Consider the following 17213-nt stretch of genomic DNA (forward strand, 5'->3'; position numbering starts at 1 on the left):
AACTTTTTGAAATCTCACCCTGTGTTTGAGAAAGGGTGAGAAATTCTCACTTATTTTTTTTTCTATGATGAAAACACTGATTCATGCCCAACTCATAAAAAAAAAATTTTTTAAAAACTTATATTAATGGGTCTTTAAGATTTAAACTCATGTATTAAAATAGAGAAAAAAAGTTTGTGGCAACCACCCATTATCCTGCAAACGACTCAAGTGTCGACTCTCCTCCAAACTCAAGTGTCGACTCAAACGACTCCCCAACTGACTCCCTCTCTCATCCTAATTCGGATTATCCTATTTTAACAATGTAAGATTTTTGATTATCTATTTTATTGTACATTAAATTCTCTTGACTTTTTTTCTTTATTTCCTGTTATTTACTAGATGAATAATCCTTTTTTCTCATTCAATTTAGAAATATGGCATGTCTTCACTTTAAAGCATGCTATACTAACCAAACAAATCATCAGTCTGGTAAAAATAAAACTCAGCACGGATTAATAAATATAACAAATGAAAAATCACCTCTGTGCATTTCAGTCAAATAAAATATTCAATTTTAATAAAAAGGACATATACATGGAGTTAGAGCCTGACAAAGGCAGAGGCATACGGGGCAGTTGCCCCAAGCTCCACATCAGAGGGACTCCCAAATCAAATAGAAAGTTTATTTTAGGTATCCTTCTTTAACGAACTTTCTTGAAAAAAAATATCAGTACAGTGTAAAATCCGTCGGTTTTATGTTAGCTTCTTCACTCACCTATCACGAACACAAAAAATCCGTATTTCGTACATCCATGGCTTTCTAGGGTGGAATTCAGCTAAATTTTTGCAATGAGGATGGGCACATTTGGCCAATCAAAAGCCTGTATTTTTGCATATTAAAAAATGCGATATGTTTCCAAAAATGCAGTCTTCTGATGGGCTTAAATGAGCAATCCTCACTGTGAAAATTTTGCTGAATTCCGCCCTAATGTCAGCAAGGATGTGAATTTTTCGCAGCTAGGAAGGTGGCAAAGTCAACAATCAGAAAACTGCATTTGGCATGATGGACACAGAATTGTCAGAAAATCAAGAAAATGGACAGAACGACATTTCTTTTGACCATTAGAGGGGGGGGGAGCTTTATAGCTATTTTAGGTTCTAGTAAATTTTCTTGTTTTATATGTATAATGATATGAAAAATTTAAATACCATCATAAAGTTTGATTCTTCATTACTGAAGTAGTCAAGGAGAGGGCCCCAAAGAAGTTTTTCCCCTGAGCTCTGCGTAGAGTTCTCCCTATGAATAAAAAATGCAGGGTACTTCCCCACAAAAAAGAGCACTTTTGAATTTTGAAAGGGTTCTCACTCACCACCGTTAAAATTTATCAAAAATGAGTAATATTATGTGATAAATGAATTTGATCATCAATTTTTAAATTATCTTATTATGTGTATGTTTCACAAAGTAATTCTTATTCAGTATCAAAATAACAGAAAAATTTGAAGCTTCTGATGAATAATTAAAGGCGAAGTAAAAAACAATCTCTGTGCATAAATTTTTTCAAAAAAAACTTTTAAAAAATAATAATAATTGATAAACAACTTTGAAAACTTTTAAGTATTAGAAACTGAAAATTATGAGAAAATAATAATTTAAACATGCATTTTTAAACAAAAAGGGGTTTATTTAAAAAAAAAAAAATAATGGTAAAAATTTAAAAACACTGAATAACTCATTAATATACCTCATCTCAATTAAAAGATTTCTAGGGCAAAATATCAATGGGAATATACAACTAGGCAACATAAGAAAAATCCTACTAAAATGAAGAAATAAAATTAAAGTTAAATGAGTAACTACATAAATCAGAAGTGGGCTTTTCATTGAAATAGGTGGTTGAGAAAACAACCTTTTCCTGAAACAAAATGTTTTCAAGGATGGTGGCTTATTTTTACAAAAGGGGTAAGGTGTGTGCTTTTTAAGGGATCAAAGGGCTGGTGGGGTGGACCACCCTTCTAAAAATGCTTAGGGTGAACACTGCATATACATAAACGCTGATGAAAAATTTAAGACATCATACTTAAAGATAAAAAAATTACCAATATTGCAATGCATTTTAAAAAGAAAAATAATCTTCATATGTTATGAACATACCTGATAAACGAGATGATTAATTGGTTCAGTAGCATTTACTTCCATTTCTACTGTTTCCTGAACTTTGGGATTTGGAGTGACGAGAACAATTTGAATGAAATTATTGGTGGGAGAAATTGCAGCATCAATTGAATCAAGATAAAAAATCTGGCCTTGATAAATGGCTCTCATGTTGAGGCGTAAGATGTTCTCTTCATTGGGAGGTGAGAATTCAAGTTTAACAATTCCATTTCTGGGAAGAGTATAAAATTCTGACTTCCAGTATTCTTCCTGATTGCTGAAACCATATTTTAGCTCTAACTGGCCTCTGCTATCAGAAACTGGAACATCATCTTGATAAGATATTTTTAGCTGCAAAACATTCACATTTCATTATAGTCTAATGCAGAGATTACTTTCAAAATGTAGTCCTTACTTGACCTACTGTTCACTCGAGAATTCAATTTAAGAAATTTTGAAAATAAATAGAAAATATTAACACATTATAAGGAAACATCTCATCATTTTATGATCAAATTTATTATTCAAAACCAATTCTATTATTCAACTTCGTATCTCTTTCTTGTGAATAAATTCAAAATAGGCTAGAAAATTAACAAATATCTCTGACTTCATAGTTTCCTCTTAGAATAAAAATGCACCAAGAAGAAAACATGCGATTCCTTTGTTTGTGAGAGTGTCGGTTAGTAACCTCGTCATACTGTGGTAGTGACACCTATTGATAAAAATAAGAAGCGCTACCAAAACAACTACTACTTACACTTCAGTCGGAGATTCCCCGTAATATGAAAACACTCAAGTGAGCGATTTAACTGAGAGAAATAAAGAAGTAAATACAAAAGTAGTCTCTTGTTTTTTGCAGTTTTAAATAATATTAAATTAAATATTGTAAACCGCTACAAGAGTACTCATGCATTTAAGGGTATTCTCTAAGTGAAATGATTTAGTGGCCATCATTCATAATGGCAAGATAAAATCTAAAATGTTCATGTAATGACCGTTGTTGAACAGCCTACTCAATTCCTTGGGTTTACGACTACTCATGTTCAACTCCGTACCCTTGTAATTTTGAACCCAATCTAGAAGACAAGGGAACTTCTAGAAGTACTGGGAGAAATGTGCCTACGTGGTGGACTTTTTAATAGAATTAGAATGCACTTGCGTTACATGGAGAGGAAAACCACAAAAAGTTCCCACAGTTAGCCCGACAAGGGGACTCTAACCCGTCATCAGTCTACCCCTATTTTTAATTGAGCACTGTGGTCGGTGCGAACCAGATGAGGAATTGGCAGTTTTACTAAGATTTCAGTGGTCTCGGATTAAAGTAGATTTCGGGCCCTGTATATTTTAGAACACAAAAATTTCTCAGAAGCATTATATTGTTGCAGGAATGCATCATTGTGATGAAGCTGAATTACTTTTGTTGGTAAGTGCAGCATTGTATACACGATGGTTACTGAATTTTCGCATGGAAAAAAAAATGGTGTATCACTTTACTAGCGTTTGGAAAGTATCACTTTGTGTTGTTCCTTGTTTTAAGAACCATCATACAAAAACTAATACTTTACCTTCTTTATTTCCCCAGAGATAACTCTGGATAAATAAAATGCTTTTTACGCATAAAAATTTAACTTTAAACTTGTGTATTAGGTTTTGTTTTATTTCCTTGTATTTATTAATAAAATTAAAAACAATATGTTAATTTTTTGCCTTTTTTTTTAAAAAAAAAAAATCAGTGAGGGAAGCGGTTAAACTTGTTGAGAGCAAGAATTTCTTCTAAAGGTGGGCATCACCGGAAAAGTGAAGTACCAGGCCGAGATTCACCGAAGCTCCAACCTGCTTAACTAAATAAACTGCTTAAATAGTGGAGAGAAGACTGATCACTTCTACTAGTAGTTCATCAGACCGCCTGTATCACTCCGCGTAGGAACTACTCTCTTCGATCCTCTTACCTTCAAACTTCCGTGGTTTCTTTGCTCGGTGTTTTCGTGTCTCTGTGCTTTGTTTATTTTTCCGCTAGCTGACGCGAATGAGTGCCTCTACAACTATCACAATAACATATTTTGTATCAGCTTGTCCAATTAAAAAAAAAAAAAACTTCAACGCTAACTGTGAAATTAAAAACATGTTTGAATCAAAACTTTATAAGTGAAAGAAATTGCTTTTAAGTAATAATCTGAATATTAAAACATGATCATAAATATATTTCAGGTCCTGTTTTTCAATAATTTACTCATTCTCAATACTTCTAGTTATTGTTAAATCAAAGAAAATGTTTTACATAATTTCAAAAACACTCTCAGCCTGAGTTGATTCCCTTTTAGAGTAGGAAATGAGTGCACTGTTTTAACACTAAACATACCAACACTTTTCAATACAATATAATATACAAAAACTGGTCCTTTGACCAGTTATGGTATGTTATGGTGTTAAAGAAAATTATGTAATAAGTGATGTTATTTTATAAAACTAAAGATGCATAGTTTACAAACAGTAAGAAAATACAGTCAAAACCGGCAATAGTGAACCTTGAAGGGATAAAAATTTTGCTTCACTCACTCATTTTCCGAACTACTCCCTCTTATGACACTACTATTTAAATAAATAAAAAGAAATACAAAAATTATTTTAAAAAAGAAGAACACGTAGCAACAAAAAATGTGTAACTTTTTTTTTTATTATTACTCTTCTATCTCTATATTACCTGTTTGTCTACGATAGGTACTCTGCCCGCCATTCGTCTGGAAGGGTGGCGGTGACTATGGTAACGAGGTATGATTATTTCAAGTAGGGGTGCGGGGTCCCTCTTTAAGACTGGTTTCGGTGGGAGAAAAGGAGACTTCTCTCTTCGATCTATTGTATTAGCCCCAGAGTTAAGAGAAATGAGCATTCGCGCCTGAAACATCGTTTAGAGCGTGTGATTCCTTTTTTTTTAATCTTTTCTCTTTTTCAAAAGCTTCTGTTTTAGAAAAAAAATTAAAAAAATTTATATGTATGTATGGAATATGTATGGAAATTGTATAAAATTGTTTAAAGCAGCTCAATGTTTTATTAATAAATAACTCATCTATAAATTTATCATACATAGTAAATTGGTTATTAAGAAAAAAATAAATTTGCTAATAAAAACTGTTTTTAATAAATAGTGAAAAAAAACTGTACAGGTTACAATAAAATATGAATAAGAAAACGTAATTTAAGCAAAAAAAACTTCAGATAATTTCAGATGGTTTGATGGGTGCTGATAAAAATCATCGTTGATAGTTTTAGATTTCATCCTAGTTGCGGTCACTTGCTTTCAGTTTCAAAAAAAAAAAAAAATAAAATATTTAAAAATTAATAATCAAAACAAAGATATTTAATATTTCTCCGGCACAGATAACGTGAACTATTTTTATTTTCAGCAAAAGTTTTATCTCCTTTTAAAATCAGAGTTATTAAGTTTAAGCTCTTCACTTTTTCCAGAAAATTCAAGTAATAAAAGAAATTAACTGCTTTAAAAAATGTGCAAGTTTAGAAATTAAACCATCTAACAATCAATGAACATTCATAATAAATATCGTAAAATTAAAAAGTAATATTAAAAAAACCTGTACTACCCTTAATGTCAGAATTTGTTCACTTTTTTTCCTTTGTATTTAAAAAATAACAACTGATTGAATCGAGAGAATTATTTTAAGTAAGAAAGAAATATTCATGCGAATCTTAAAAAAGTTCTTGAATCAGATTAAATAAGTCTCCTACTGGTGGCTGAGTCAGCCAATCTGGTATACTCCCCATACAAGCTATCATCGAAGGCGAAAGAAAAGGAGTCCTCTTCATCGAAGCCACCCTCCCTAAAATGCTCTCTTCTTGTTTCCATAGCACCAGACTGCCGCAGACTTTGTGGCGGACAGAGTACCTATCGTAGACAAACAGTACTTCTCTATCTAGCATTCAAAACATTTAGGGATGAGAAACTGAGGTAGTAAAAGCAAACAAGAAAAAAATACTACATTCCACTCCATAAGTGGTTTCAAAAATCGGTACATATATTTTGAGTAGAAATTTCAAAATTACCAAAAAATGAAAACAATAAATCAGTCAAAGACAGAAAAAAAGTTCATACTATTCGCTTTGGTTCACTATGTCCACAAAAAATAATATTTTATGTGTATAGCAAGGCACGAACATTTCGTTCACTATAGCAGGGTTTGACTGTAATTTAATTTCCTTAAAACAAAGGGTTCATTGGATAAAGCTTACTTTTAAGACACTTATTATGTGTTAATTATATTCAACAGCAATTTTTTTCCCTGCAACTTTGAATCAAAAAAGTATGCTGTTTTTAAAAATGTTCTTGATGATACACAGAAATACAAAAATAGAGAAATAAAGACTCACAAACGCAGTATACTTTAAGCCAGGTTTGAATGTTTCTGAAGTTCTAATAAGGTCAATCTTTAGGTTTTTATCGTATATCCACATTGTATTGGTTGAGTTATACTTGTGTCCAGTCTCTTCTTCGACCACTAGAGCAAAAAATTCAATTTCTCTCTTGAAAAAATCTGTTCTCAGGGATAAGTCTTGCAATAAATTCAAATATATTGTAACAGAGCCATCAACCTAACAAAACAATAATAACCTTCAAATATATGGCAACAGAACAGTTAAATACATTCATTAATTATTGAAAAAATTAACACAATTTTTGAAAAAAAAAGGAAGCCTCACTAAAAGTTTTCAAAAAATTTTGTAATATTGCTCAGGTTAAAGTTTTTAAATAAAAAGTATGTAAATACATAGAAGAATACATACATACAAAAAAGTATAAAAAGTATGTATGTAAAATTATGTAAGTAAAAGTATATAAATTTCAAAATAAGCAACTTGAAGTCTTTATGAATCATTGTCAATTAGTATATATTCTGGCTTTGGAAGAAAGTTACTTCATTCGCTAACTGTTTTTAACTCCTAAAATTATAGATCATGACAACTCCAGGTTTCTTTGATCCTGTGTGAATGCTGATGAACTCATGATCAGCTAACCATTTCAATGCATTTTTCTTTTTTATTGAGACTGTGACGCTCATTTCATTTTCCCACTATTTTTAAGGGTTGTGAAGACAGCAATACAAAATATTAGTCATTTAGTTGGAGTAAATACTTTCTGTTGAGAAATTTTCAAAATACGCCAGTTTTTTTTTTTTTTTTTTAACTTGAAGCATTTATTAACAAATTCGACTTTTTGAAAGAGTATAATTATTCCCCTTAAGATTGATGATATGTCTTACAATGGGTTTAAACTGCAAGTTCTGTAAATGAAATTACTATTTTATTCATCATTATCATTTATGCACCAATATCATGATGCACATTACCATTATACATTTCATTATCATTTATGCATCATTTCATTTCTTCAATAAAGTATTATTTTCGATACATGGACGATCACATTCTACGTTTGGTCTAAAAAGGGTTAAAATAAACACCTTTCAATTTGTAAATTCAAAAGCTATAGTAAAAGAGAAACTCACTTGAGCTTTTGTTTGGAAGGATTCATACGGCCTTACAGCTAATTTGTTATATCTTGTTTTAGGAGCAACTGTAAGGGTGACTTCTCCTCTAACAGGTTTTCCATAGGAATACCTAAACAAATTAAAAAATTTTGTTTCAAATGTTTACTGAAAAAATTGTTTTTATTAAAACTTATTTATACATATTTAATTTTATATAATTTTGTCAATTGCGTGCTTTATATGATTAAGCTTTAAATATTTGTTAAGTAAAAGAAACTCTAATCTATATAATTTTATATTACTATTGAAAACTTTAAGCGGGTTTTTTCTAAGAAAAAACCCCGCTTAATTTTTTTCTTTTCATTAAGTGATGATACATCAACATTAGTAAACATTAAAAAAATAAGCTAAAACTTTTTATATATGCTTTTTTTCATAATTTTATAGATTAATTTGCTTTTTGAAATTAAAAATATAAAGTTAAAATTACATATCTAAAAATGAAGCCTTTTCTGAAGGTTAAATATTTGAAAAAAAATGGGACAAGCAACTGATATTCTTTATAATTATATATCATTTTAATTTCATTTTCTATTAATCTTATAATAAAAACATAGAAGACCATTAAATATTTATTTCAGTTTTATTAAAGTTATTAATACAGTTACAGTTTTATTTAATCAGAAGAAATTTAAGTTTTACTACTTATAAATATTTACTGATTATAAATTTATAGTAGTTAATTTATATATGCTTAATAAATATAGTAAATAAATGTATGTGAAAACAATAAGATTAATAAATTTTTTCATTTTACATTACTGTTGCATTTATATTTTATAAAGCTTGAGTTAAAAATTGTTAAACATTATGTCTTTAACAGTAAAGATTCAAATATGTATTAGTGACAATGCATTATTTGAACTTATTTTAATTTTGTTATATCTATTTTAAATTAACTATTTAGATTTATATTTCTCTTTTAATGCTTATACAACACTACTTGATAAATAAAAATATTTACACAGTGAAACTTTAACGTTCATGTATACTAAACAGAAAAAAAAAAAAAAAAAATTCCCCAAGATTTTTCAAATAAAACCCACTTTCCCCCGGGTTTTTTCAATAAAACCCAGGCAGGTTGGTGTTTTTTCAAACCCTGGTTTGCACTTGCTTACATTCGTGTATCAATTGGTTAAATTAGGCCATATATTATATAAATATAGAATATTTATTATTTCAGGTATTATATTAGTATATTATAATAATTAGACAAAATTATTAGACGCTTTGTAGTGTTTTAATAATTGCATGTTCTGCAAGAATTTATACGCAAAACTTTTATTTTTGAACATACATGTAGTGGGTTTTAATCCAGGAGATTTTTTATATACAGTGGAAAGTGGCGTAGCCGGAATCGGTGGGACTTCCGAAAGTCCGGATATTAGATTTTTTCGTATAATAGACCCCCAAGGTAAACAAAGCTTAAAACAATCTATTAAACGATTTGAAATTAAGAAGCAAAAAATAAATAAACATTATTTTTCGGGCAATAATGTTTTAGTATTAGAATTATATCTAATCAATCAAAAACAAAATATTAGAAAAAAGATAATTATTGCCTAAAATATAGAAAACGAAAAAAAAAATTGACAGTTATGAAAATATTAATTGCTCTCTCCGCCAATTTGAACTAGAACGATTCAAGCAAGAAGGGGAAATTCCAGTCATTCATTAAGGTGGGTAGGTGGAGGAGAAAAATTCATTTCCTCCTTATTTGTCATTCAAGTTGAGGGCAGGGAAGGACAAATTCTTATTTTCTCTCTGATCATTCGCTATCAATGAAGCATAAAGGCACGGCATGCTGATTGGGTTCTCTTTTCTTGTGTGAATGAAAGTGACTCCCCCTCCACATTAATGTTTGCAGCGCTTACCCTTTTTCACAGTATTTCCTTCCCTAACACTCTAATAAAAGGTTCCAGGAAATGCCTCTTTTACTAGTCAGCTGCATAGGAAAGGGGGAAGGGGACTCAATTGCGCTCGCTCTTTTGAAAACAAATCTCCCTCCTTTCCTGCATTCCAGAAGAGAAGCGTCTATAGAACTTAATAGACTTCTATTACCACCAGCACATTTTGTAAGTGATACTCTGTACCTTTTTCAAATTAGATCTGACTAAAGTAAAATGATAGTATTCTACAAAAACATAGTTTCCAACAGTCTTAAGTTAAAACATCATTCGATATTGATGTAGCATAATACCTTTAAATTTGACAAAGCAACATGAAAGATATTAAAATGATGCCCAGGACAGAACTTTTCAGTACATGAATCAGAATGATCATAAAAACTTTATAAATGAAATTCAAATTAAAAAATCATTTTGTAAAACGTAGTATTAAAGAATTTTCATTCTACGTAAAATGGCAAATATTATTTTCTACATAAAAGTCCCGCAGTGTCCCGCATAAAGACACGGTTCCCAGTAGAACACCGAAGTCAAGCATCACTGGCTGCAGTCAGTAAGCGGGTGGGTGACCACTTTGATCAACCTGCGTAGAGACCGAGGGCGTGCTTCCTCGTTAAACTGTTCTATCGTAAAATGTTCAACTTTGCGTACAGGTGGTCGGGCTACCAAAACAGGGAAGCCATTCCCCCTGCGGAGGATCAAAATTGCGATGCCATGTCTTCGGATGATCCTCGGGGACGTTTCCCAGACCGTCGCCAATAGCCTATCGTGTAGCTCTAGTGAGACGTAAATAAAGTACCTTCTACATAAAAAAATAAATAAAAGACTATTACATATACTCACATTGCTTTTACTGTAACTTCTACATCTGATCTATTGTATGTAGCATAAGATGGCAAATCAATTTCAACTTCATAAGTAGGTAGAACTTGGGAGAAAAGACCAAATGTGAATTTAAATTAAAAAGATCGATAGAATGCAATTCTACGAACCATAATTCATTCACGTTAAATTTACAATCAATAAAACAAACCAATATTAATAAATTTACTGATTTTTATGCTTTTAATATTTTCACATTTTTTTAGTACATAATAAATACTTAAGCGCATTTTAAAGAATTCATATTTATCTGTTCCAGATATGTGTTTACAAATATCCATGTTTAGTATGTAAATTCAATGATATGCAAAATTATCTAACATAAAAGTTTATGTGTTGTAAAGCCTCTCATGTTTGGATTATAAATACCTCCTACTGCATTTGGGAAATTTTTAGTAAATGAATCACATAAATACCATAAAAGTGATATTCATTTACAAAATACTTTTCCCCTCCATGAAAGATATCAAAAGTTTCTCAGAGTGACTAAAATGTCCCTAAAGCAGAGTTTTGATATCATTGAAAAGATAAGATGAAATATAAAGCTGCCAAAACCTCTTTCATAGATTTTGAGTAAAACTAGCAACATGGTTTTTTTATTTTTTCAGCAGCTACTGTTTTGAAAAATTTCTTTATAACAACATTAGTTCATACAGACTGCTCTCCAAGAAAGTTCTTTTGAAGTTTAAAGAAAGAATGCCTGACCCTATTGGCTACAAGAATGCAACAGACAAAATAATTATTATTTAATGAGAAAAAAAAAAGAGAAATATTATATTAACTTAAAAAAAAAACTATTTCAAGCAGTTAATTGCAAAAGTACATTACAAAGGGGTGATTGTGAAACACTAAGTGATCAACCCTGAACATTTAAATGCGCAAAAACTCAATATCAATTTATTTACTCTACATAATTTTGAACTAAGATTTGAATTAAATTACCAACCCATGAAGAATATCCCACTTTTATAGTAACTCCTTTAAGGAAAAACTTTCTTCTTACAAGAATCAAGACAATGAATTTTAAAATCGCAATAAGATTTTTATATCATGTGAATACAAATCTCTAAGTGTCATTTTAAAATCACTTATAAATGCGATAACAGACGTTTAATATTACAAATGCATGAATACGAATCACACTATTGAGTTTTAAAAAAGCTTGAAGGCAAATCGCAATGCTGGATTTTTAAAACGTGTGCAAGCAAATTGCGACAATCAATTTTTTTGTTAGACAAATAAAGGAATAAGGTTCGATTTTTGTTAGTCGTCGAAGAAGATCTTGTGCATTCAACTTGCGTTGGTGATGTCATGGTCTGCGGGGACCGGGCAGTTTATTTTCATTTCCTGTTGATCGTTCTTCCGTGAATTGTGACGTCATCCGTTATCTGCATTTAAGCTTCTGTTGAAGCAGATTATTTTGTATACTTTATTTTCGTTTTGTCACTCTGTTTGTGACAGTTTGCTTACTAATGTTTTTAAATAAACTTATTTCTTCTTTAAATTTGTTTTATTGACAAACAGATATGATATTCTGCGACAATCTCGGATGTCATTTTTAATGACATGAATGCGAATCACGAATGATTTTTAAATCGTTGCGAATATGATTCACAATGGGTAACTTTTAAATTAGGTAAATACGAAAATCTATAAATAATATTAAAATCAAGTGATTATGAATCGCGATATTAGCGAACTTCTGCGTGGTTTCAAAAACTAAAAATTGCGAAAATTATGACAAACTAAAAGAATAAAATTGGTGGAAGAATCACATGTACAGAAACGTCTCGTTAAGGTGGATTAGCAAAAGTTCAAAAGTTAAATATCAGAATGCAGAACTCTGAAAACTTTTTCAAATGTTGACTTCATTTGTTTTAACCGTTTTGATACGCAGAAGTTTGAATATCAATGGTTTTCAAATACACGTAATTTCACAAAATTCGCAGAAAAAAGACATGCCTACTTAATATTCTTAGAAGGATGACCCGAAAACTCTGGAATTCCGGGATACACCTGTGCATATGAATAAATTTCTTCGAAATGCGACATTTTTCCAAGATAAAACGATGACAACAAACTCTTGTACTTCACCCTGGCACCCATGTGGCAGAATTTTTTCGACGAACTTTTTCTACGACAAACTTCCCAACCACTAATATTTTGCCTTAAGATACTATTAATTATAACAATTACTAATTTAAAGTAACAGAAATGCTGTGTTTACAGAAGAAAGTATAAAATAAAAATGTATAAAAATTTTTAATTGTAAAAGAAATATTTTTTTCATTCGCCTACATTCCAATATTATAGGTGATTTTCTCACATTTTGTAGGCGGAAAAATGGGACTAATTATTTCCTCTCTCAAATTTTGTAAATCATTACACAAATTTAAATTCATAAATAAATTAAACAATAAATTTAATAATAAATTTAAATTCTTATACATAAATAAAAAATTGTAAAATCTGTGCAAAAACTCCCAAAATAAAGATCGACAACGAAATCACACAAATAGGAGTCTTTAAAAAAAAAAGAGATACTCAAGTTTATGTAAATTATGGTGCTCTTTAAAGAAAAAAAAATGAAAGAAAGAACATAATTTCTAGAGCAAACTATCTTTTAAACTTTCATGATTTCGGAATTTTTTATTTCACATTATTAATTTAAAATTCTAGCTAAAGTCAGTGATTACCGATTTTTAAAAAAAAAAAATCTCAAATGAGTATAGAAAAATCTTGATTATTTTCTTTACTCTGTGATGCACAAGAAAGACATATTTGAAAAAAATATTCTGCAGGAAAATAAAAACATTTTTTTGAAAATTTATGCTGAAAGGAGAACTAAAATTTTGCCCTTCCCAAATGAAAAATCTTTCTGCAAAAATTCTGTAACGTTCGGCGACAATGTTACCATGTCACTGCGATTCTGCCACAGGGCTAAATTGCATAGCATTAAAAATGAGAGAATTTTTGCCATTCAATTATGTGTTGTACCTGTGGGACAGCTTGTCAATAATTTGCTTGCAGTTGGGTTTAAAATTAAGCTCAGTAGATTAAATCATGGGTGCCACTCCAAAAAATTTTCAAGACTGAACTTATTTTTTTGACCAATCAACACAATCTAGAATTTACGAAAATTTTCAGAAATCTATAGCTCACCGTCTCCAACACGTACCATTCTATAGTAATAGCTCATATATTAAATCAATTATCTATTTTTTTTTTTACAGCAAACAGGATAAAATAACAGCTAACCTTGTACATTGCTTTACATCACTCACTGAATAATAAACCACTAATTATTTCATGAAGCTTTGCATCTCTATTTTTCACTTCAGTATTATTTGTTTTTCTTTTTTTTCTTTTCTTCAGAAAAATAATAATCTCAATTCAACTTTGACCACCATTTTAAAACATTGGGGAAAAATAAAAAAACAAGAACATTGAGATACAACAATAGTACAAATTTTGTTGAAGCAAGAAACGTTGAAGTTCAATCTCATTCTTACATTACTGAGCATTTTGGTACAATTATGAAAATTAACAATGTTTATCCTAAAATTTTATTGTTATTTGTAAATATTTGTTACATTTCCAAAATAAAACAGAAAATTTATTATTAAAAACCAACAGAAAAGAGGTATTAATTTATGACACTAATCTACTGATTTTATCTCAAGACTGATTTCAATCCCCAGGACTGAAGAGTGGCACGCATGTTAAATCTTGTTGATGGCAGTAGAATAAAACAAATATTCTTTCTTTCTTTTTTTTTGATGGTAGTACTTTTTAACACAAAACATACCATAACCGATCAAAAGACAGTTTCAGAGCTTTTGCATCGAAAATGAGCTTATCATCTTATCGTTTTTGCACATTTGACTTTTTCTAACAATTATATACAGTTAATATTCTTCTTTTTTCTCTTCTTTTTTTGTATTTTGCTTGTTTTGAATAATACTTGTCGTACCTATTTCTACATCAACCAGTCGCTTGACCGAGAGAACAATTTATTGCTTTATAAGTTTATTGGATCAGAAATTATTATGTAATAAGTGTTTAACATATTGCATTCAATTAATTGGACATTTCTGTAAAGACTGCTGCGCGTGAATTCAAACTGTGAATTCAAATTTCAAGAAAGTACCTAAAAGTTTAGATTGGCATTTTTGTGTCAGAAAAGTGACAAAAACTAAATGTTTTGGTAAGTAGGTTATATCTTAATTTATTAGCTTTACTACATTTCCAACTAACTGTTTGATTTTATCCAGAAAAATTTTGAAACAATCAAGACAGCACATATTCTAAGAAAAATATTAATTGTTATTTTAAATTAGTGACATATACATATTTGTTACTATTAAAAGTATCTTGCAGAAAGATATTAGTGCTAGAGAGAGTTTTGTCACAAAATTCTGCACACAGGGCTATCACACTAAAAGTACATCAGGTAGGAGGATAAGTAATTCAATTTTCCAAATGCATTTATTAGTTTTAACTACGCAAAATTATTATTAAACAACAAAATGAACATTTATGAAGCAATAAGTAAAACATACAAATTACTTAAATTGGAAACATTAATTAACAAATAATGAAAAATAAAAAATTAATAATAAGACTTTCACTTAAAAAAAATATATTACTATAAAAAATATATATATTCACTTAAATAAAATATATTATCATTTTAAAATGATTTTATGTAAAAAGAAGTATATTTACTCAATTCCGCAACAGTAAAATTCTTGTGAAAATGTTGACCCTGTAAAAAATAATAGTTGCACAAACAAGATTCAGTTGCAACAGATTATAAAAACAAAATTTATACACAAAATCCACATTAACCGCTTCCCTGATTAATAATTAACCGCTTCCCTGATTATCCCGAATTAACTCGGGTATGTATATGCTGCAAATATTCATTATCCCCGAGTAAACGCAGGCATAGCAGAATTTGCCAATACGTTTCGTTTTATCACGTTTTTATTCGATCGGAAGCAAAACAAATAATCTGCTGTGAAGTGTGTCAATTTTTATTTGGGAGTTTTGCTATTTGTGGGACGTGTTTTGTACAATTGTATATACGATGGTTGATGAATTTATGTAGGGAAAAAAAAGGAGCAAAAAAATGGCGCTTACGAGCAAAAGTGAAAGTAATGCAGATGATTTTTCATATTATGAAGACGTGAAACAAAGACTCATGTTTAACTTTTTTCATTTGCCCGATATAATTTAGGATAGTAAACTGGTAAAATAAATATTTCTTACACATAAAAAAATTAAAATTTCAACTAAGAACCTGTGTATTATGTTTCGTTTTAGTTCCTTGTACAGTACACTCTCGATTATCCGTGCGCGGATTATCCGGTTTGCGGATTATCCGTGCTCATTCCAGAGTCACACGAAAAATACAAAGATAAACATTTTAAAGATTAAAAAAAATTTTATTCATCAAGTTATAACACTACCACATTTTTGGAAGCAATATTGGTTAGTGGATTGAAGTATATCGAATATCAGCAGCATGGTCAAAGGTAAAATCGTCTACTTTATCACGATCTTGGAGAAAGATAATATCGCTTGATGAGCAATCTTCTTCAGATGTTCAAGAAAAATATGATAACAATATTCTAGAACAAGCAAAAGAAATCTGAGGTTTCGAAATTCTTGACGAAGAAGATTGGTTTCAAAGTGATGCATGTGAGCCTGTCTTACAGTATTTGACAGATGAAGACATCGTTATGTAGTTAAATCAAATAGTGATGATAGTAACTGATGCAGAAGATGTAGTAAATGAGAGAAATACAATTTCTATTTCTGCTGCTCTGTGGAAATTTTATTAGATTATATGCGAGGATTTGATTACGGTGACATTACTGCGTTTCGTAAAACATGTGTAAAACATATGACGAAGACGGATTACACAATTTTTAGAAGGAAAATTCCTAGTTTGATGTTATGCAGCATGCAAATATCAGTAATTTTTATATTTTTTGTACTGATATTGATTTTTTTCTCTAATTAAAAGAGTTTTCGGATTATCCGTGTTTTTCGATTCGCCATGCTCCCTGTCCCGGTGATTAACCCGGATAACCGGGAGTGCGCTGTATTTATTAATGAAATACAAATATATGTTGATTTTTGGCTTTTTTTTTTCTTAAAAAAAATTGGACAGGGAAGTGGGTAACATCCAAAGTTATATAATTGCATGAAACACAAAAATGTTTCGCTTGAAAAATTTTTTTTTAAATCTTATGGAGTAGTCCATACATTAATTCTTCATAAAATTTTGAGTAATACATATTCCTCAATGATATTATTTACAACTTTCCTCTACCTAATAATATTGTATTCAATTACAACCACTTTATGAGCTGATCATTATAGAAACTTATTGTGCTTATATTGACCTGAAGATATAAAATAATAAATTTCAAAATGATTAAATAAATATAGTTTTAAGTTTCCTTATTGCATATAGGGTCTAGCGTATAAATATTTGAAAAAATTATTTCAAATAAATAACTGGCCTGAATAATTAGCAAAATATACATAACTAATCAGTTTATTATAGATCAATTAAATATAGAATCATAATTAGTTAAAAAATAAAATTATTTTCATAACAAACTGTTATTCACTACGTAAATAATCTTTTTCTTTAGATATGAAAAAAAACTTTAAAGTTATGAAAAAAATTAATACCAACATTTATTTTAT

General features: G+C 29.8%; 1 protein-coding gene across 1 annotated transcript in view; it reads right to left on the reverse strand.

Annotated features, from left to right (window-relative positions):
• LOC107440314 (thioester-containing protein 1 allele R1) overlaps window positions 1–17213 on the reverse strand; it is a gene marked incomplete in the record, with an annotated part of 90154 nt that overhangs the window by 62755 nt on the left and 10186 nt on the right. Inside the window, 5 exon segments of the mRNA XM_071180439.1 lie at window positions 2138–2488; window positions 6521–6742; window positions 7657–7768; window positions 10449–10533; window positions 15216–15255. Coding sequence (XP_071036540.1) covers window positions 2138–2488; window positions 6521–6742; window positions 7657–7768; window positions 10449–10533; window positions 15216–15255 — 810 coding nt within the window.

The sequence above is a fragment of the Parasteatoda tepidariorum genome, chromosome 4 (genome assembly GCF_043381705.1).
Source record: "Parasteatoda tepidariorum isolate YZ-2023 chromosome 4, CAS_Ptep_4.0, whole genome shotgun sequence".
In the NCBI taxonomy this organism is placed as follows: Eukaryota; Metazoa; Arthropoda; class Arachnida; order Araneae; family Theridiidae; genus Parasteatoda; species Parasteatoda tepidariorum.